At 43.5% G+C, this 24,336-nt stretch overlaps 1 protein-coding gene across 2 annotated transcripts in view; it reads right to left on the reverse strand.

The window, feature by feature from the left end:
• LOC110503216 (voltage-gated potassium channel subunit beta-1) overlaps positions 1–24,336 on the reverse strand; it is a 167,707-nt gene that overhangs the window by 8,774 nt on the left and 134,597 nt on the right. For both annotated transcript variants that reach the window (XM_036962191.1, XM_036962192.1), the window contains exons 6-8: positions 21,095–21,139; positions 16,776–16,819; positions 15,128–15,214 (exon numbers count right to left, since the gene is read on the reverse strand). In XM_036962191.1, the coding sequence (XP_036818086.1) occupies positions 15,128–15,214; positions 16,776–16,819; positions 21,095–21,139 (176 nt within the window). The remainder of the gene's footprint in view (positions 1–15,127; positions 15,215–16,775; positions 16,820–21,094; positions 21,140–24,336) is intronic.

Raw genomic sequence — 24,336 nt, forward strand, 5'->3', positions numbered from 1 at the left:
TGTAAGTAGTGTGTATATATACGGTATATCAGAGTAGGTGGAGCTGTAGGAGGATGGGCTCATTGTAAGTAGTGTGTATATATACGGTATATCAGAGTAGGTGGAGCTGTAGGAGGATGGGCTCATCCTCCTACAGCTCCACCTACTCTGATATACCGTATATATACACTACCTACAATGAGCCCATCCTCCTATTGCTCCTCCCACCAGCCTCCGCTGCTGTATGTTATGCCACAGCAATATAATATAAATATATATATATATACCATCAGGGGGAACTGTAGTCTTTCCTGCCTGGGTTGTACTACTGGACTGGCAATGACCCAACTATCCCTGAAGGCCATCTACCCATTCCTTGATCCCTCTCTCTCTCCTCCTGACAATACATTTCTTCACACTTCTCTAAGGAGCTAATGACCAGGGGACAGGCTGAAGTTGCTAACGTGCTGCAAACCATCAGTCCATTATTAATGAAGCAATTAGCTCCAACACTAGCATCTGGACTACAACACACTATGGAGGGAGCCTTAGATGTTATTGTTCTCAGCCTTGTGTAACGGGTACCTATCAGGACCAGGGGAGGGGGAATGATGAGGGAAAGTACAGATCGAGAGAGAGAGAGAGAGAGAGAGGGAGAGAGGGAGAGGGAGAGAGAGAGAGAGAGAGAGAGAGAGAGAGAGCGCGCGCGAGAGAGAGAATTAGAGTTAGAGTTAGAGAGAGGGAAGCTCTACCTTGAGAAAGATACTCCCAACCCGAGCGGCTCTCTTCATTACAGACGAGCAACCCCAAGCGGAAAGTCAACCTCCCAGCACAGAGTACTACTCCCTCATTGAAATGAAGGATACATTTACCCAGCTGGAGGTAAGGCAGGTGGAGCTGGAACAGCAGGTGATTACACTCCAGTCAGCACAGTCCCAGACAACAGTCCAGCACAACAACACTCCCTAAACTAGACCTGGATAGCTGGAGGTGTGGAGGGATATCTGCACTCTGGACTGTAGTGAGAAAACGTCAACAGGAGAAAGAGCTGGAGCAGGAGAACAGAGCACAAGGAGAGGATCAGACTGCTGGGGGAGAGGGTGAGGGGGATGGTGGAGAGGGTGAGGGGGATGGAGGAAAGGGTGAGGGGGATGGTGGAGAGGGTGAGGGGGATGGAGGAAAGGGTGAGGGGATGGAGGAGAGGGTGAGGGGGATGGAGGAGAGGGTGAGGGGGATGGAGGAGAGGGTGAGGGGGATGGTGTGTGACAGAACAACCCATTTGAGCGGTGTCCACACCACAGCAGAACAGCCCACCTCAGCTCCCTACAAAAGTCTCCATACCACAGCAGAACAGCCCACCTCAGCTCCCTACAAAAGTCTCCACACCACAGCAGAACAGCCCACCTCAGCTCCCTACAAAAGTCTCCACACCACAGCAGAACAGCCCACCTCAGCTCCCTACAAAAGTCTCCACACCACAGCAGAACAGCCCACCTCAGCTCCCTACAAAAGTCTCCATACCACAGCAGAACAGCCCACCTCAGCTCTCTACAAACGTCTCCACACCACAGCAGAACAGCCCACCTCAACTCCCTATAAAAGAATCCATACCACAGCAGAACAGCCCACCTCAGCTCCCTACAAAAGTCTCCATACCACAGCAGAACAGCCCACCTCAGCTCCCTACAAAAGTCTCCATACCACAGTAGAACAGCCCACCTCAGCTCCCTACAAAAGTCTCCATACCACAGCAGAACAGCCCACCTCAGCTCCCTACAAAAGTCTCCACACCACAGCAGAACAGCCCACCACAACTCCCTACAAAAGTCTCCACACCACAGCAGGACAGTCCACCCCAGACCCTGATCATAGCGTCGTAAACACAGGGGGACAGACAAATGAAGGCCAAGCCCAGGGGATCCCACTCCCTCTGAGCTCCCCCCCTGTCAGCCACCCTGATACCCTTCCTGACAACCCACCCACACCCACTGAGGACTTACATAAGACACAGATTGTACTCCTTATGGACTCAAACGGGAAAGATACAAACATTTTTTTCCCAAACAGTGTCTAAACTCTGGTGTCAAAACACCCAGCGTGCCCTAGACCTTCCGTCTGAGGACCAACTAGGCCCACCCAGCTGCATAATAACACACACAGGCACAAACGACCTGAGAGCACAGCAGGAAAGTGTGACCACAGCACTCAAGGGAGTGATTGAAAAATAATCGTATTCTTTCCCCAACACAGAAGTGGTTATCTCCACCCTGCTACCACGAAAAGACTTCCACACAGCGGGTAAACGCAAGTATGTCCCGTGACTGCCTCACAACCAAATGTTAACCTGGCATTTCAAACAGAAAACCGAAGAAAATGAGCATTGACAAATGGTCTGATGAAGAATTCAAAAACCTAAATAAGAAATTGAGAAACCTGTCCAACCAAAGACACACACGAAGAGACCCAGAAAACCTGAGTCTACGCCTTCACTATGGTGAATCACTAAAATACACTACAAAAAGAGGAACAGCACGTCAGAAAACAGCTCAATGTAACTGAAGAATCCATAGACTCTAACCACTTCTGTGAAAATTGGAAAACACAATGAATTATCTATCCAAAAATGGAGATGTATGGGTAAACCACTTCTTAAATCACCTATTAAAGACTACCAGAACCCACTGGATTATCCAATTACCTTGAAGGAACTACAGGACAAAATAAAAACACAGGCCAAAAAGGCCTGTGGTGTTGATGGTATCCTCAATGAATGTAATGATGGGGCGGTGATTCAGAAGCAGGTGAACATTTTTAATAAAACGACAAAACCAAGAACACGCCACTAACATGTACGCCGATACACAAGAAAAATACCAACTGGTGAGTGAACATGGGAGAGTAACATATAAAGGGGAGGAAATAATGAAGGTAATGGAGTCCAGATGTGAATCATAATGATTCACAGGTGTGTGTAATGATGAGTGCCAGGGGTGCGTAATGATGAGTGCCAGGGGTGCGTAATGATGAGTGCCAGGTGTGCATAATGATGAGTGCCAGGTGTGCGTAATGATGAGTGCCAGGGGTGCGTAATGATGAGTGCCAGGGGTGCGTAATGATGAATGCCAGGGGTGTGTAATGATGAATCCCAGGGGTGCGTAATGATGAGTGCCAGGTGTGCGTAATGATGAATCCCAGGGGTGCGTAATGATGAGTGCCAGGGGTGCGTAATGATGAGTGCCAGGTGTACGTAATGATGAATCCCAGGTGTGCGTAATGATGAGTGCCAGGTGTGCGTAATGATGAGTGCCAGGTGTGCGTAATGATGAATCCCAGGACCGGTGACAAACAAACAAACCAAAACAAAGGCAGTCTTCTCATGCTTTGTTGATTTAAAAAAAGCCTTTGACTGAATTTGGCATGAGGGTCTGCTATACAAATTGATAAAAAGTGATGTTGGGGTAGAAACAAACAACATTATAAAATCCATGTACACAAACAACAAGTGTGCTGTTAAAATGGCCAAAAAAAACACACGTTTCTTCCCACAGGGCCGTGGGGTGAGTCAGGGATGCAGCTTAAGTCCCACCCTCTTTCCACATAGATATCAATGACTTGGAGAGGGCACTAGAACAGTCTGCAGCACCCGGCCTCACCCTACTAGAATCTGAAGTCAAATGTCTACTGTTTGCTGATGATCTGGTGCTTCTGTCACCAACTAAGGAGGGCCTACAGCAGTACCTAGATCTTCTGCACAGATTCTGTCAGAACTGGGCCCTGACAGACCTGGGCCCCGACAGTAAATCTCTGTAAGACCACAATAATGGTGTTCCAAAAAAGGTCCAGTTGCCAGGACCATAAATACAAATTCCATGTAGACACCGTTGCCCTAGAGCACACAAAAAAAGGATACCTACCTTGGCCTAAATATCAGCGCCACAGGTAACTTCCACAAAGCTGTGAACGATGTCAGAGATAAGGAAAGAAGAGCCTTCTATGCCATCAAAATTAAAAAATACTTGAATCAGTTATAGAACCCATTGCCCTTTATGGTTGAATTAACACCAAATAATGCATGCAGAGCAGAATTAGGCCGATACCCGCTAATTATCAAAATCCAGAAAAGAGCCGTTAAATTCTACAACCACCTAAAAGGAAGCGATTCCCAAACCTTCCACAACAAAGCCATCACCTACAGAGAGATGAACCTGGAGAAGAGTCCCTTAGCAAGCTGGTCCTGGGGCTCTGTTCACAAACACAAACAGGCCCACGGTGCCCCAGGACAGCAACACAATTAGACCCAACCAAATCATGAGAAAACAAAAAGATAATTACTTGACACATTGGAAAGAATTAACAAAAAAACTGAGCAAACTAGAATACTATTTGGCCCTAAACAGACAGTAGACAGTGGCAGAATACCTGACCACTGTGACTGACCCGAACTTAAGGAAAGCTTTGAATATTTTGAATAATGTTTACTGTATTTGACTATACACCCGTATTGATGCAAGGACCGGTTGGGGTTTTACTTCACCTTCTAAAACGGTATTTGAATGCTTGGTTTGGTAAATGTGATACACCATGTGTAATGCCCATTTTTATAGTTTACTCCGCTACTTGAGTCATCTCTCTCCACTCTCTTTCTCTCTATGCCGCTTTCCACACAGACCTACCCCTGCCCCCTGTCACTCAAGGAGCAAATTTGTTGGTTCTTGACCACGAGATACATTTTTTCAGTCTGCACGGTCAATGCAGCGCATGCAACAATGGTGATGACTATGATACTGTTTCCACTTTGCTTCTTAATAAAAATCCAGAAGCGTTCTATAATTACACTATTAGTTTGTGTTTATTACACCTGCAACAGCTAGTTTGTCTTTTCTTAGCAAGTTGTGCTTCAGTCGTGTTAGCCGCTAAATGTTATTGCTAGTTAGCTGGCTACTAGTGGCTAGCTAGCTAATACATGTACTGGTCAGAGCAAATGTAGCTAGCTATACCATACAGCCTGATACCAGTGATGGTGTAGGCCTATATCAGTATGTTGTTTGTGCAACAGTATCTTCTAAATAAAAGAGAAATAGGTGAAGCATGAATATGTTAGCGACATGAAGTAGCTAAAAGAAAACATTTTAATGTATGCAAAGATTATAGGGACCATTAGGAAACACTGACCAACACTTTGGTTCCTCCCCTGTCACAGAAACTCCTCCCTGGAATTTGTATTTGTTTTCATGTCAAGCAACACTGTGCTCAAAGTGCATAATGTGTGTATAATCTTCTGACTAAAGATTAGAAATATCATTATTTTCCATTATTCCAACAGTTCAGTGTTTTGATCTAAATCGTAAGTCAAATCGCAATTGCAACATTTGGTTCAAAATAAGGCCTAGATTTTTTGCCCATATCGTGCAGCCCTTGATGATAATGCAGAAAACTATTTTGGGATTTAACAGTGTTTAAACAGCATAAAACAATCAGAATGGAGAGAGACCCATTGAAATTACTTAGAAGATACAGTATGTGTTACCACTACTCATAAAGCTTAGAAAGCAAGTTTAGAACTCTCTCTCTCACTCTAGCTGTTTGTTTCTCTCTCTCTCTCCCTCTATCTCTCTCTCTATAGTTGTCTCTCTATCTCTCTCTCTATTGTTGTCTCTCTATCTCTCTCTCTCTATTGCTGTTTCTCTATCTATCGCTCTATTGTTTTCTCTCTATCTCTCTCTATTGTTGTCTCTCTATCTCTCTCTCTATTGTTGTTTCTCTCTCTTTCAAGCTGTTTGTTTCTCTCTCTCTCTCCCTCTATCTCTCTCTATTGCTGTTTCTCTATCTATCTCTCTATTGTTGTCTCTCTATCTCTCTCTATTGTTGTCTCTCTATCTCTCTCTCTATTGTTGTTTCTCTCTCTTTCAAGCTGTTTGTTTCTCTCTCTCTCTCCCTCTATCTCTCTCTATTGTTGTTTCTCTCTCTTTCAAGCTGTTTGTTTCTGTCTCAATAAAATATAACAGACAATAGTAAAAATCTAATACATCTAAAAGGCTAAACATGAAAAATGAAACTAACTGTCATCCTCATCATTACATCAGTACTACAACTACCATCTTCATTACTACTACTACTACCACCATTACATCAGAACTACAACTACCATCTTCATTACTACTACTACCACCATTACATCAGAACTACAACTACCATCTTCATTACTACTACTACCACCATTACATCAGAACTACAACTACCATCTTCATTACTACTACTACTACCACCATCACATCAGAACTACAACTACCATCTTCATTACTACTACTACTACCACCATTACATCAGAACTACAGCTACCATCTTCATTACTACTACTACTACCACCATTACATCAGAACTACAACTACCATCTTCATTACTACTACTACTACCACCATTACATCAGAACTACAACTACCATCTTCATTACTACTACTACTACCACCATTACATCAGAACTACAACTACCATCTTCATTACTACTACTACTACCACCATCACATCAGAACTACAACTACCATCTTCATTACTACTACTACCACCATTACATCAGAACTACAACTACCATCTTCATTACTACTACTACTACCACCATTACATCAGAACTACAACTACCATCTTCATTACTACTACTACTACCATCATTACATCAGTACTACAACTACCATCTTCATTACTACTACTACTACCACCATTACATCAGAACTACAACTACCATCTTCATTACTACTACTACCACCATTACATCAGAACTACAACTACCATCTTCATTACTACTACTACCACCATTACATCAGAACTACAACTACCATCTTCATTACTACTACAACTACCATCATCATTACTACTACAACTACCATCATCATTACTACTACAACTACCATCATCATTACTACTACAACTACCATCTTCATTACTACTACTACTACCACCATTACATCAGAACTACAACTACCATCTTCATTACTACTACTACTACCATTACATCAGAACTACAACTACCATCTTCATTACTACTACTACTACCACCATTACATCAGTACTACAACTACCATCTTCATTACTACTACTACTACTACTACCACCATTACATCAGAACTACAACTACCATCTTCATTACTACTACTACTACCACCATTACATCAGAACTACAACTACCATCTTCATTACTACTACTACCACCATTACATCAGTACTACAACTACCATCTTCATTACTACTACTACTACCACCATCACATCAGAACTACAACTACCATCTTCATTACTACTACTATTACCACCATTACATCAGAACTACAACTACCATCTTCATTACTACTACTACCACCATTACATCAGAACTACAACTACCATCTTCATTACTACTACTACTACCACCATTACATCAGAACTACAACTACCATCTTCATTACTACTACTACCACCATTACATCAGTACTACAACTACCATCTTCATTACTACTACTACCACCATTACATCAGAACTACAACTACCATCTTCATTACTACTACTACCACAATTACATCAGAACTACAACTACCATCTTCATTACTACTACTACTACCACCATTACATCAGAACTACAACTACCATCTTCATTACTACTACTACTACCACCATTACATCAGAACTACAACTACCATCTTCATTACTACTACTACCACCATTACATCAGTACTACAACTACCATCTTCATTACTACTACTACCACCATTACATCAGTACTACAACTACCATCTTCATTACTACTACTACCACCATTACATCAGAACTACAACTACCATCTTCATTACTACTACTACCACCATTACATCAGTACTACAACTACCATCTTCATTACTACTACTACCACCATTACATCTGTACTACAACTACCATCTTCATTACCACTACTACCACCATTACATCAGAACTACAACTACCATCTTCATTACTACTACTACTACTACTACCACCATTACATCAGAACTACAACTACCATCTTCATTACTACTACTACCACCATTACATCAGAACTACAACTACCATCTTCATTACTACTACTACCACCATTACATCAGTACTACAACTACCATCTTCATTACTACTACTACCACCATTACATCAGAACTACAACTACCATCTTCATTACTACTACTACCACCATTACATCAGTACTACAACTACCATCTTCATTACTACTACTACCACCATTACATCAGAACTACAACTACCATCTTCATTACTACTACTACTACCACCATTACATCAGAACTACAACTACCATCTTCATTACTACTACTACTACTACTACTACCACCATTACATCAGAACTACAACTACCATCTTCATTACTACTACTACCACCATTACATCAGAACTACAACTACCATCTTCATTACTACTACTACCACCATTACATCAGTACTACAACTACCATCTTCATTACTACTACTACCACCATTACATCAGAACTACAACTACCATCTTCATTACTACTATTACCACCATTACATCAGTACTACAACTACCATCTTCATTACTACTACTACCACCATTACATCAGAACTACAACTACCATCTTCATTACTACTACTACTACCACCATTACATCAGAACTACAACTACCATCTTCATTACTACTACTACTACCACCATTACATCAGAACTACAACTACCACGATTACATTACTACTACTACTACTACTACCACCATTACATCAGAACTACAACTACCATCTTCATTACTACTACTACTACCACCATTACATCAGAACTACAACTACCATCTTCATTACTACTACTACTACCACCATTACATCAGAACTACAACTACCACCATTACATTACTACTACTACTACTACTACCACCATTACATCAGAACTACAACTACCATCTTCATTACTACTACTACTACCACCATTACATCAGAACTACAACTACCATCTTCATTACTACTACTACTACTACTACCACCATTACATCAGAACTACAACTACCACCATTACATTACTACTACTACTACCACCATCACATCAGAACTACAACTACCATCTTCATTACTACTACTACTACCACCATCACATCAGAACTACAACTACCATCTTCATTACTACTACTACTACCACCATTACATCAGAACTACAGCTACCATCTTCATTACTACTACTACTACCACCATTACATCAGAACTACAACTACCACCATTACATTACTACTACTCAAATCAAATTAAAGCAGGTAGCCTAGTGGTAACAACATTGGGCCAGTAACCGAAAGGTTGCTAGATCAAATCCCTGAGCTGACAAGGTAAAAAAAAACGGAAATTCTGTCATTGTAAATAAGAATTTGCCTAGTTAAATAAATAAAACATTCTAACAAGTAATAACTTACAAATTACACAACCCAATACACACAAATCTAAGTAGGAATGAATTAAGACTATATATATGGACAAGTGATGTCAGAGTGATATGGATGAAGATACAGTAGAATAGTATAGAAAAAACAGTATATACATATGAGATGAGTAATGCAACATATGTAAACATTATTAAAGTGACTAGTGTTCCATTCCTAGTCTAAGCCTGTAGGCAGCAGCCTCTAATGTGCTAGTGATGGCTGTTTAACAGTCTGACGGCCTTGAGATAGAATCTGTTTTTCAGTCCCTCGATCCCCAGCTTTGATGCACCTTTACTGACATTGCCTTCTGGATGATAGCGGGGTGAACAGGCAGTGGCTCGGGTGGTTGATGTCCTTCACGATCTTTTTGGCCTTCCTGTGACATCGGGTGCTGTAGGTGTCCCGGAGAGCAGTTTGCCCCCGGTAATGCATTGGACAGACCGCACCACCTTCTGGAGTGCCATGCGGTTGCGGGCAGTGCAGTTGCTGTACCAGGCAGTGATGCAGCCCAACAGGATGCTTTCAATTGTCCATCTTCAAAACTTTGTGAGGGTTTTAGGTGACAAGACAAAATTCTAAAGCCTCCTGAGGTTGAAGAGGCTCTGTTGCGCCTTCTTCACCACACTGTCTGTGTGGGTGGTCCATTTCAGTTTGTCAGTGATGTGTTTGCCAAGGAACTTAAAGCTTTCCACCTTCTCCACTTTGGTCCCGTCGATGTAGATAGGGGGGTGCACCCTCTGCTGTTTCCTGAAGTCCACGATCAACTCCTTTGTTTTGTTGATGTTGACATTGAGGTTATTTTCCAGGCACCACACTCCTACCTCCTCCCTGTAGGCTGTCCCGTCATCGTTGGTAATCAAGCCTACTACTGTCTGAAAACTTGATGATTGAGTTGGAGTCATGCTTGGCCATGCAGTCATGGGTGAACAGGGAGTACAGGAGGGGGCTGAGCACGCACCCTTGTGGGGCCACAGTGTTGAGGATCAGCGGAATTGATGTGGTGTTTCCTACCTTCACCACCTGGACGGCGGCCCCTCAGGAAGTCCAGGACCCAGTTGCACAGGGCGGGGTTCAGACCCAGGGCCTTGAGCTTAATGATGAGCTTGGAGGGTACTATGGTGTTGAAGGCTGAACTATAGTCAATAAACAACATTCTTACATAGGTATTCCTCTTGTCCAGATGGGATTGGGCAGTGTGCAGAGTGATGGTGTTTGCATCGTCTGTGGAACTATTGGGACACTACGTAATTGAAGTGGGTCTAGGGTGGCAGGTAAGATAGAGGTGACATGATCCTTGACAAGTCTCTCAAAGCACTTGATTGTCACGTTCTGACCTTATTATTTGTTATTTTGTTATGTCTTTGTTTTAGTATGGTCAGAGCGTGAGTTGGGTGGGTTGTCTATGTTAGTTTTTCTATGTTGTGTTTTGTGTTTGGCCTGGTATAGTTCTCAATCAGAGGCAGGTGTTGTTAGTTGTCTCTGATTGAGAATCACACTTAGGCAGCCTTTTCCCACCTGCGTTTCGTGGGTGATTGTTTCCTGTTTTGTTGTTTGTGTCACCATTCAGGACTGTTTCGGTTTTCGTTTCCATTCACTTTGTTATTTTTGTATTGAGTCATTATTAAAGTATCATGGACACTTACCACGCTGCGTATTGGTCTGATCCTTGCTGCTCCTCCTCAGAAGAAGAGGAGGAAAGCCGTTACATTGATGATGACAGAGGTGAGTGCTAGTCATTAAGTTCAGTTACCTTTGCCTTCTTGGGTACAGGAACAATGGTGGTCATCTTGAAGCATGTGGGGAAAGCAGACTGGGGGTAGGGAGAGATTTAATATACCCGTAAACACACCAGCCAGCTGGTCTGCGCATGCCCTGAGGACGTGGCCGTCTGGACCGGCAGCCTTGCGAGGGTTAACACGTTTAAATATTTTACTCACGTCGGCCACGGAGGAGAGCCAACAGTCCATGTTAGCGGGCCGTGTCGGTGGTACTGTGTTATCCTCAAAGCGTGCGAAGAATGTGTTTAGCCTGTCCGGAAGCAAGAGGTCGGTCTCGGAGACATGGCTGGTTTTCCTATTGTAGTCTGTGATTGTCTGTAGACCCTGCCACATACATCTTGTGTCTGAGCCATTGAATTGCAACTCCACTTTATCTCTATACTGGCATTTAGCTTGTCTGATTGCCTTGCAGAGTGACTAACTGCTGTTTATATTCTGCCATATTAACAGTCACCTTGTCATTGTTACATGCGGTGGTTCGCACTTTCAATTTCGTGCGAATGCTACCATCTAGCCACGGTTTCTGATTAGGGGAGGTTTTTATTGTCACAGTTGGTACAACATCTCCTATACATTTCCTTACTACTACCACCACCATCATTAAACTGCTATCATTACCATCACCCTACTACCCATACCACTACTGTTTGGAATAATAATCACAGTAATAATAATAATAATAACAATAATAATAATGATAGGTAAGTTACTGCTTACTATGCAGATGAACAGTGTCCCTCAGGCTTCCTACTTGGTACAGATATGTCTCTGTCCCTGTCAGCCTGTACTTGGTACAGATCTGTCTCTGTCTCTGTCAGCCTGTACTTGGTACGGATCTGTCCCTGTCAGCCTGTACTTGGTACGGATCTGTCTCTGTCCCTGTCAGCCTGTACTTGGTACAGATCTGTCTCTGTCTCTGTCAGCCTGTACTTGGTTCAGATCTGTATCTGTCTCTGTCAGTCTGTACTTGGTACGGATCTGTCTCTGTCTCTGTCAGCCTGTACTTGGTACAGATCTGTCTCTGTCTCTGTCAGTCTGTACTTGGTACGGATCTGTCTCTGTCTCTGTCAGTCTGTACTTGGTACGGATCTGTCTCTGTCTCTGTCTCTGTCAGTCTGTACTTGGTACGGATCTGTCTCTGTCTCTGTCTCTGTCAGTCTGTACTTGGTACGGATCTGTCTCTGTCCCTGTCAGCCTGTACTTGGTAAATATCTGTCTCTGCTTCGTATCTCTGACAGAGCAGAGATAATCAGCCAATTCATATTCTCTGTTTAGGGCCAGATAGCAATTTAGTTGGCTTTGGGATTTTGTTTAGAGGAAGGTGGAGGAGTGAAGAGGAGGAAGGTGGAGGAGTGAAGAGGAGGAAGGTGAAGGGGAGGAAGGTGGAGGAGTGAAGGGGAGAGAGGGAAGGAGGAGTGAAGGGGAGAGAGGGAAGGAGGAGGGAGGCGGAGGAGTGAAGGGGAGAGAGGGAAGGAGAAAGAGAGGCGGGAGGTGGAGGAGTGAAGGGAAGAGAGGGAAGGAGGAGGAGAGGAGGATAGGATAGAGGTATAGGACAAGGAGAGAGAAAGAGGCTTCCAGATGGGTAGATAGGCTCACATCAACACCATTATCCCAGAAACCCTAAACCAACTCCAATTTGCATACCACACCAACAGATCCACAGATGATGCAATCTATATTGCACTCCTCACTGCCCTTTCCCACCTGGATAAAAGGAACACCTATGTGAGAATGCTGTTCATTGGTTACAGCTCAGCATTCAACACCATAGTGACCTCAAAGCTCATCACTAAGCTAAGGACCCTAGGATTAAACACCTCCCTCTGCAACTGGATCCTGGACTTCCTGATGGGCTGCCCCCAGGTGGTAAGGTAGGTAACCATAGGTAACCTAGGTAGGTAACCATCCACCACGCTGATCCTCATCCTCAACACGGGGGCCCCTCAGGGGTGCGTGCTCAGTCCCCTCCTGTACTCCCTGTTCACTCATGACTGCACGGCCAGGCACGACTCCAACACCATCATTAAGTTTGCTGATGACACAACAATGGAAGGCCTGATCACCGACAGCGACAAGACAGCCTATAGGGAGGAGTTCAGAGACCTGACCATGTGGTGCAAGGACAACAACCTCTCCCTCAACGTGATCAAAACTAAGGAGATGATTGTGGACTAAAGGAAAAGGAGGACCGAGTACGCCCCCATTCTCATCGGCGGGGCTGTAATGGAGCAGGTTGAGAGCTTCAAGTTCCTCGGTGTCCACATCAACAACCAACTAGAATTGTCCAAACACACCAAGATATTCGTGAAGAGGGTACGACAAAGCCTATTCCCCCTCAGGAGACTCAGGAGACCCCTCAGAAAGAAATATTTTAGATCCTCAAAAGGTTCTACAGCTGCACCATTGAGAGCATCCTGACTGGTTGCATCACTGCCTGGTACGGCAATTGCTCGGCCTCCGACCGCAAGGCACTACAGAGGGTAGTGCGTACGGCCCAGTACATCACTGGGGCTCAGCTGCCTGCCATTCAGGACCTTTACTCCAGGCGGTGTCAGAGGAAGGCCCTAAAAATTGTCAAAGACCCCAGCCACCCCATTCATAGACTGTTCTCTCTACTACCGCATGGCAAGCGGTACCGGAGTGCTAAATCTAGGACAAAAAGGCTCCTCAACAGTTTTTACCCCCAAGCCTGAACTCCTGAACAGGTAATCAAATTGTTACCCGGACTATTTGCATTGTGCGCCCCCCCCCCCCCCCCCCCAACCCCTCTTTTACGCTGCTGCTACTCTCTGTTTATCATATGTACATATATACATAGTCACTATAACTATACATTCATGTACATACTACCTCAATTGGCCCGACCAACCAGTGCTCCCGCACATTGGCTAACAGGGCTATCTGCATTGTGTCCCACCACCCGCCAACCCCTCTTTTACACTACTGCTACTCTCTGTTCATCATATATGCGTAGTCACTTTAACCATATCTACAGTACATACTACCTCAATCAGCCTGACTAACTGGTGTCTGTATGTAGCCTTGCTACTTTATAGCCTCTCTACCGTATATAGCCTCTCTACTGTATATAGCCTCTCTACTCTATATAGTCTCTCTACTGTATATAGCCTCTCTACTGTATATAGCCTCTCTACTGTATATAGCCTCTCTACTGTATGTAGCCTCTACTGTATATAGCTTCTACTGTATATAGCCTCTCTACTGTATATAGCCTCTCTACTGTATATAGCCTCTCTACTGTATGTAGCCTCTACTGTATATAGCCTGTCTTTTTACTGTTGTTTTATTTCTTTACTTACCTATTGTTCACCTGATACCTTTATTGCACTATTGTAAGTAAGGAATACACCTGTTGTAGTCGGCGCACGTGACAAATAAACTTTGATTTGATCTGTCTGTCTGTCTAAATCCTGATTCTGCTCTGTCTGTCTGTCTGTCTAAATCCTGATTCTGCTCTGTCTGTCTGTCTGTCTGAATCCTGATTCTGCTCTGTCCATCTAAATCCTGATTCTGCTCTGTCCATCTAAATCCTGATTCTGCTCTGTCCATCTAAATCCTGATTCTGCTCTGTCCATCTAAATCCTGATTCTGCTCTGTCCATCTAAATCCTGATTCTGCTCTGTCTGTCTGTCTGTCTGTCTGTCTGTCTGTCTGTCTGTCTGTCTGTCTGTCTGTCTGTCTGTCTGTCTGTCTAAATCCTGATTCTGCTCTGTTTGTTAGCCTGGCAAAGAAAATCCCCTGCTTGCATTAACTGCCTAAATGTTGCTGGACCCCAGGAAGAGTAGCTTATGCCTTGGCAGTAGCTGATGGGGATCCTTAAAAAATACAAACACAAACCAATCAGATTTTAGTTTTTCAGAATATGAGACTAATCACCAAATTGCCCTCCTGACTTACATTGGTTGCTCGATCCCCAATGGTGAATGTTGATAGACTGACTCACCCTCCATGGGTGTGTTGGTGTCGGGGCGGTTTGCGAAGACCACGTCTACGTATTCCAGCTGCAACCTCTGGAGGGAGCCCTTCAGACCTGGAGAGAGAGAGGAGGGGAGAGGATGAGAGGAGGGGAGAGGATGAGGGGAGGGAAGGAAGGGAGAGAAGGAGGGGAGAGGGGGAGGGGAGAGGAGGAGGGGAGGGGAGGAGGAGAGAGGAGGAGGGGAGGGGAGAGGAGGGGAGGAGGGGAGAGGAGGAAGGGAGAGGAGGAAGGGAGAGGAGGAGAGGAGGGGAGGGGAGAGGGGGAGGGGAGGGGAGAGGAGGAAGGGAGAGGAGGAGGGGAGGGGAGGAAGGGAGAGGAGGAGGGGAGAGGAGGAAGGGAGGGGAGAGGAGGAAGGGAGAGGAGGAGGGGAGAGGAGGAAGGGAGAGGGAAGGGAGAGGGGAGGGGAGGAGGGGAGGGGAGGAAGGGAGAGGAGGAGGGGAGAGGGGGCGGGGAGGAGGGGAGGAAGGGAGAGGAGGAGAGGAGGGGAGGAGAGGAGGAGAGGAGAGGAGGAGGGGAGATAGGGAAGGGGGAGGGGAGGGGAGGAAGGGAGAGGAGGAGGGGAGAGGGGGCGGGGAGGAAGGGAGGGGGGAGGAGGGGAGAGGAGGAGGGGAGATGAGGAAGGGAGATGAGGAAGGGAGAGGAGGAGGAGGGGAGATGATGAGGGGAGAGGAGAGAGAGGAGGAGGGGAGAGGAGGAAGGGAGAGGAGGAGGGGAGAGGAGGAGGGGAGAGGAGGAAGGGGGAGAGGAGGAGGGGAGAGGAGAAAAGGAGAGGAGGAGGAAGGGAGAGGAGGAGGGGAGAGGAGAAGGGGAGGGGAGAGGAGGAGAGGAGGGGAGATGAGGAGGGGAGAGGAGGAAGGGAGAGGGAGGGGAGATGAGGAAGGGAGAGGAGGAGGGGAGATGAGGAGGGGAGAGGAGGGGAGGAGAGGAGAGAAGGAGGGGAGAGGAGGAAGGGAGAGGAGGAGGGGAGATGAGGAGGGGAGAGGAGGAGGGTAGAGGAGGAGTGGAGAGGAGGAGGGGGGAGAGGAGGAAGGGAGAGGAAGAGGGGAAAGGAGGAAGGGAGAGGAGGGGGGAGAGGAGGAAGGGAGAGGAGGAGGGGAGGGGAGGAAGGAAGAGGAGGTGAGAGAGAGGAGGGGAGAGGAGGAAGGGAGAGGAGGAAGGGAGGGGAGGAGGAGAGAGAGAGAGGAGGAGGAGAGATGAGAGAGGAGGGGAGAGGAGGAGGGGAGAGGAGGGGAGAGAGAGGAAGGGAGAGGAGGGGAGAGAGACGAGGGGAGGGGAGAGAGAGGAGAGGAGGGGAGAGGAGGGGAGAGAGAGGAGAGGAGGAGGGGAGAGAGAGGAGAGGAGGAGGGGAGAGAGAGGAGATTAGGGGAGAGAGAGCAGATATCAATCAATACAGTTCATAGGAGTGAGACGGGGTGAGACGGGGTGAAACAGGGTTAGACGGGGTGAAACAGGGTTAGACAGGGTTAGACGGGGTGAAACAGGGTTAGACGGGGTGAAACAGGGTTAGACGGGGTGAGACAGGGTTAGATGGGGTGAGAGGGTTAGACGGGGTGAGACAGGGTGAGGTAAGGTGTGTGTGTGTGTGTGTGTGTCCGTGCGTGCTGTGTGGCCTTACCTTCAATAATGTGTTTCCTTGAAAGGCCTCTTTCAGTCTCTGCCCTGTGGACACAGACAGGACAGAAGGTCAACAGTTTCAGCTCTGTTTCTCTGCTCACTGCTGACACTCAACCTACAAGGCCTTCCTGCTGTGTGTGTGTGTGTGTGTGTGTGTGTTTTAAGTACAGTAACAATCTGTGAGTTAGTGTTTAGAGTCTGCGTTCCGTCAACTCCTTTCCTTCTCCTGCTGAACGATGGATGAATACATAGTGATGAAGGATGGATGAATACATAGTGATGAAGGATGGATGAATACATAGTGATGAAGGAATACATAGTGATGAATGAATACATAGTGATGAAGGATGGATGAATACATAGTGATGAAGAAGGGATGAATACATAGTGATGAAGGAATACATAGTGATGAAGGATGGATGAATACATAGTGATGAAGGATGGATGAATACATAGTGATGAAGGAATACATAGTGATGAAGGAATACATAGTGATGAAGGAATACATAGTGATGAAGGAATACATAGTGATGAAGGAATACATAGTGATGAAGGAATACATAGTGATGAAGGAATACATAGTGATGAAGGATGGATGAATACATAGTGATGAAGGAAAGATATAGTGATGAAGGATGGATGAATACATAGTGATGAAGGAATACATAGTGATGAAGAAATACATAGTGATGAAGGATGGATGAATACATAGTGATGAAAGAAGGATGAATACATAGTGGTGAAGGATCGACGAATACATAGTGATGAAGGATGGATGAATATATAGTGATGAAGGAATACATAGGGATGAATGATCAATGAATACATAGTGATGAAGGAGGGAGGAATACATAGTGATGAAGGAATACATAGTGATGAAGGATGGATGAATACATAGTGATGAAAGATTCATGAATACATAGTGATGAAGGACGGAGGAATACATTGTGATGAAGGAATACATAATGATGAAGGACATAGGAATACATAGTGATGAAGGATGGATGAATACAGTGATGAAAAATGGATGGATGCATAGTGATGAAGGATGGATGAATACATAGTGATGAAGAATGGATGGATGCATCGTGATGAAGGATGGATGAATACATAGTGATGAAGGACAGAGGAATACATAGTGATGAAGGAATACATAGTGATGAAGGATGGATGAATACATAGTGATGAAAGAATACATAGTGATGAAGGATGGATGAATACATAGTGATGAAAGAATACATAGTGATGAAGGAATACATAGTGATGAAGGATGGATGAATACATAGTGATGAAAGAATACATAGTGATGAAGGATGGATGAATACATAGTGATGAAGGAATACATAGTGATGAAGGATGGATGAATACATAGTGATGAAAGAATACATAGTGATGAAGGATGGATGAATACATAGAGATGAAAGAATACATAGTGATGAAGGATGGATGAATACATAGTGATGAAAGAATACATAGTGATGAAGTACGGAGGAATACACAGTGATGAAGGAGGGAGGAATACATAGTGATGAAGGATGGATGAATACATAGTGATGAAAGATGGATGAATACTTAGTGATGAAGGATGGAGGAATACATAGTGATGATGGAATACACAGTGATGAAGGATGAAGGAATACATAGTGATGAAAGATGGATGAATACATAGTGATGAAGGATTACATAGTGATGAAAGATGGATGAATACATAGTGATGAAGGAATACATAGTGATGAAAGATGGATGAATACATAGTGATGAAGGATGGATTAATACACAGTGATGAAGGATGGATTAATACATAGTGATGAAGGATGGATGAATACATAGTGATAAAGGAATACATAGTGATGAAGGATGGATGAATACATAGTGATGAAGGAATACATAGTGATGAAGGATGGATGAATACATAGTAATGAAGGAATACATAGTGATGAAGGATGGATGAATACATAGTGATGAAGGACTACATAGTGATGAAGGAATACATAGTGATGAAGGATGGATGAATACATAGTGATGAAAGAATACATAGTGATGAAGGATGGATGAATACATAGTGATGAAGGAATACATAGTGATGAAGGATGGATGAATACATAGTGATGAAAGAATACATAGTGATGAAGGATGGATGAATACATAGAGATGAAAGAATACATAGTGATGAAGGATGGATGAATACATAGTGATGAAAGAATACATAGTGATGAAGTACGGAGGAATACACAGTGATGAAGGAGGGAGGAATACATAGTGATGAAGGATGGATGAATACATAGTGATGAAAGATGGATGAATACTTAGTGATGAAGGATGGAGGAATACATAGTGATGATGGAATACACAGTGATGAAGGATGAAGGAATACATAGTGATGAAAGATGGATGAATACATAGTGATGAAGGATTACATAGTGATGAAAGATGGATGAATACATAGTGATGAAGGAATACATAGTGATGAAAGATGGATGAATACATAGTGATGAAGGATTACATAGTGATGAAAGATGGATGAATACATAGTGATGAAGGATGGATTAATACACAGTGATGAAGGATGGATTAATACATAGTGATGAAGGATGGATGAATACATAGTGATAAAGGAATACATAGTGATGAAGGATGGATGAATACATAGTGATGAAGGAATACATAGTGATGAAGGATGGATGAATACATAGTGATGAAGGACTACATAGTGATGAAGGAATACATAGTGATGAAGGAATACATAGTGATGAAGGAATACATAGTGATGAAGGATCGATGAATACATAGTGATGAAGGACAGAGAAATACATAGTGATGAAGGACGGAGTTATACATAGTGATAAAGGATGGATGAATACATAGTGATGAAGGATGGATGAATACATAGTGATGAAGTATGGATGAAAACATAGTGATGAAGGACGCAGGAATACATATTGATAAAGGATGGATGAATACATAGTGATGAAGGAATACATAGTGATGAAGGATGGATGAATACATAGTGATGAAGGAATACATAGTGATGAAGGAATACATTGTGATGAAGGATGGAAGAATACATAGTGATGAAGGATGGATGAATACATATTGATGAAGGATGGAAGAATACATAGTGATGAAGGACAGAGAAATACATATTGATGAAGGACGGAGTTATACATAGTGATAAAGGATGGATGAATACATAGTGATGAAGGATCGATGAATACATAGTGATGAAGGAATACATAGTGATGAAGGAATACATCGTGATGAAGGATGGAAGAATACATAGTGATGAAGGATGGATGAATACATATTGATGAAGGACGGATGAATACATAGTGATGAAGGACAGAGAAATACATATTGATGAAGGACGGAGTTATACATAGTGATAAAGGATGGATGAATACATAGTGATGAAGTATGGATGAAAACATAGTGATGAAGGATGGATGAATACATAGTAATGAAGTATGGATGAAAACATAGTGATGAAGGATGGATGAATACATAGTGATGAAGGACGGAGGAATAGATATTGATAAAGGATGGATGAATACATAGTGATGAAGTATGGATGAATACATAGTGATGAAGGATGGGTGAATACATAGTGATGAAGGAACACATAGTGATGAAGGATGGGTGAATACATAGTGATGAAGGAATACATAGTGATGAAAGACGGAGGAATACATAGTGATGAAAGATGAATGAAAACATAGTGATGAAGGACGGAGGAATACATAGTGATGAAAGAATACATAGTGATGAAAGAATACATAGTGATGAAAGAATACATAGTGATGAAGGATGAAGGAATACATAGTGATGAAGGATGGATGAATACATAGTGATGAAGGATGGATGAGTGCATAGTGAATAAGGATGGAGGAATACATGGTGATGACGGACGGATGAATACATAGTGATGGAGGATGGATGAATACATAGTGATGAAGGACGGAGGATTACATAGTGATGACGGATGATTGAGGGAACGTTGACGGATGGAAGAAATAACCTACGTCTTGACCTTCATCACTACTCTCAGCCGGATGACTGCCACTGCATGTACCATGTATCTATACTGCATGTATCTAAAACCTCTGCAAAGTGTGTGTGTGTGTGTGTGTGTGTGTATGTGTATACGCGTGGGTGTGTGGTATCAGACAATGTCCCCCAGTCAGCAGAACAGGAGCGTATGACAGGATGTTAACAGTGAAGAGGTGCAGAAGCAGGGAAAGAAAAGCCATGCAGGTGTTTGTGTAAAGAGCTGAGCTCTGCAGGATTTGAAACATGGTTAAGACTTTTTGAACAGGCACTTACTTTCCTCCCCAGTACAGCTTGGTAGTGATGACCAGACTTGATCGTCTATAGAGAGAGAGAGAGAGAGAGAGAGAGAGAGAGAGAGAGAGAGAGAGAGAGAGAGAGAGAGAGAGAGAGAGAGAGAGAGAGAGAGAGAGAGAGAGAGAGAGAGAGAGAGAGAGAGAGAGGGGGGGAGGGAGGGAGGGAGGGAATTAGAGAGAAACGTCAGTTATCAATAGAGATGACAGTTATCAATAGAGAGATGACAGTTATCAATAGAGATGACAGTTATCAATAGAGAGATGACAGTTATCAATATAGAGATGACAGTTATCTATAGAGATGGCAGTTATCAATATAGAGATGACAGTTGTCAATATAGACATGGCAGTTATCAATAGAGAGAGATAACAGTTATCAGTAGAGAGAGATGACAGTTATCAGTAGAGAGAGATGACAGTTATCAATAGAGATGACAGTTTTCAATAGAGATGACAGTTTTCAATAGAGATGACAGTTTTCAATAGAGATGACAGTTATCAATAGAGATGACAGTTATCAGTAGAGAGAGATGACAGTTATCAATAGAGATGACAGTTATCAATAGAGATGACAGTTTTCAATAGAGATGACAGTTATCAATAGAGATGACAGTTAACAATATAGAGAAATCAAAGTGATTCAGAAGGCTATTGTGTTTATCTAACTACATCATCTGACCCTCTCTCCCTCCCTTTCCCATCATTATGTCCATGTAGATTAGTGTAAATGAGTTGTGTGTCTATGAGTGAGACTCCTGCTCTCCTACATTCTGTACTGCCAGACAGGAATGAGTATGTACCAGTGCCGTTACGAAATGACAAAGGGAGGGAACCAATGACAGAACATTGTGACATAACAGCTAGGACACATCAACAAGACAAGGAGGGAGATACAGAGAGACATATATATGTATATGTATGTTATATATGTATAATACACACACACACACACACACACACACACACACACACACACACACACACACACACACACACACAGGTACAGACATAGAACTATACGCACTAATAAAAAATATAAACGCAACATGCAACAATTTAAAAGATTTTACTGAGACACAGTTCATGAAAGGAAATAAGTCAATTGAAATAAATTAATTAGGCCCTGATCTATGGATTTCACATGACTGGGAACACAGATAGGCATCTGTTGGTCACAGGTACCTTTAAAAAAATGTATCTGGTGCGACCACCAGTTGTCTCATGAGGAGCGACACATCACCTTCGCATAGAGTTGATCAGGCTGCTGATTGCGGCCTGTGGAATGGCTGTGTGAAGTTGCTGGATATCGGCGGGAAACTGGAACACGCGGTCGTACATGTCGATCCAGAGCATCCCAAACATGCTCAATGGGTGACATGTCTGGTGAGTATTCGGGGACATTTTCAGCTTCCAGAAATTGTGTACAGATCCTTGCAACATGGTGCCATACTTTATCATGCTGAAACATGAGGCGATGGCAGTGGATGAATGGCACAACAATGGGCCTCAGGATCTCATCACGGTATCTCTCTGCATTAAAATTGACATCAGTAAAAATGCAATTGTGTTCGTTGTCCGTAGCTTATTCCTGCCCATACCATAACCCCACTGCCACTACGGGGCCACTCTGTAGACATCGTTGACATCAGCAAATCGCTCGCCCACACAACGCCATACATGCTGTCTGCCATCTGGTACAGTTGACACTGGGATTAATCCGTGAAGAGAACACTTCTCCAGCGTGCCAGTGGCCATTGAAGATGAGCATTTCCCTTCAGAAGTCGGTTACGACGCCGATCTGCAGTCAGGTCAAGAACCCTGGTGAGGACGACGAGCACGCAGATGAGCATCCCTGAGACGGTTTCTGACAGTTTGTGCAGAAATTCTTCAGTTGTGCAAAACCCACAGTTTCATCAGCTGTCCTGGTAGGCTGGTCTCAGACGATCCCGCAGGTGAAGAAGAGGGATATGGAGGTCCTGGGCTGGCGTGGTTACACATGGTTTGCGATAGTGAGACCGGTTCGCCATACTGCCAAATTCACTAAAATGACGTTGGAGGGGGCTTATGGTAGAGAAATGAACATTCAACTCTATGGCACCAGTTCTGGTGGACATTCCTGCAGTCGGCATGTCAATTTCACCCTCGCTCACAACATGAGGCATCTGTTGCATTTTGTTGAGTGACAAAACCGCACATTGTAGAGTGACCTTTTATTATCCCCAGCACAAGGTGCACCTCTGTAATGATCATGGTGTGTAATCAGCTTCTCGATATGCCACACCTGTCAGGTGGATGGATTATCGTGGCAAAGGAGAGATGCTCACTAACAGAAATGTAAACACATTTTTGCACAACATTTTTTGAGAAACATTGGAACATATGGAACATTTCTGGGGCGTTTTATTTCAGCTCATGAAACACGGAACCAAACACTTGACATGTTTATATTTTTGTTCAGTGTATATAACACACACACACACACACACACACACACACACACACACACACACACACACACACACACACACACACACACACACACACACACAGGCATGAATAGACTGTTGGATATGGCAATTTTCAGAATTGCTAGCAAACTTTTTTTTAATTCGTGGGATTCTCTCCATAGGGGCAGCCTGGGCAACTGAAATGTCTGACCTTTTCCAACAGTCTGACTGTGAACATTTGTGCAAAAACCAAATTAAGGGAGACATGGATGCTTTAAAAAACCTTTTGAACAGATTGAGAATAGCCTCGTTATGTATTATTGTATATTTTATTATGTTTCATTCTTTTCTTTTCTTTTTTACTTTAGTTTATTTAGTATTTATTTTCTTAACTTTATTTTCTTAAAACTGCATTGTTGGTTAAAGGGCTTGTAAAAGTAAACATTTCACCTGTTGTATTCGGCGCGTGTGACTAATAAAATTTGATTTGATTTGATTTGATTTGATTTTGTTTGGTTAAGGTTGAATTGGTGTGTGAGAGATATATTGTGTATAACCTACCTAAAAACAAGAGGTCGCTATGTGCACAGGTACGATCAGGGATATTGTCTCTGCGTATTGAAACAGGTCAGATCAGGGATATTGTCTCTGCGTATCGAAACAGGTACGATCAGGGATATTGTCTCTGCGTATTGAAACAGGTCAGATCAGGGATATTGCCTCTGTGTATTGAAACAGGTCAGATCAGGGATATTGTCTCTGCGTATTGAAACAG

The sequence above is a fragment of the Oncorhynchus mykiss genome, chromosome 24 (genome assembly GCF_013265735.2).
Source record: "Oncorhynchus mykiss isolate Arlee chromosome 24, USDA_OmykA_1.1, whole genome shotgun sequence".
In the NCBI taxonomy this organism is placed as follows: domain Eukaryota; kingdom Metazoa; phylum Chordata; class Actinopteri; order Salmoniformes; family Salmonidae; genus Oncorhynchus; species Oncorhynchus mykiss.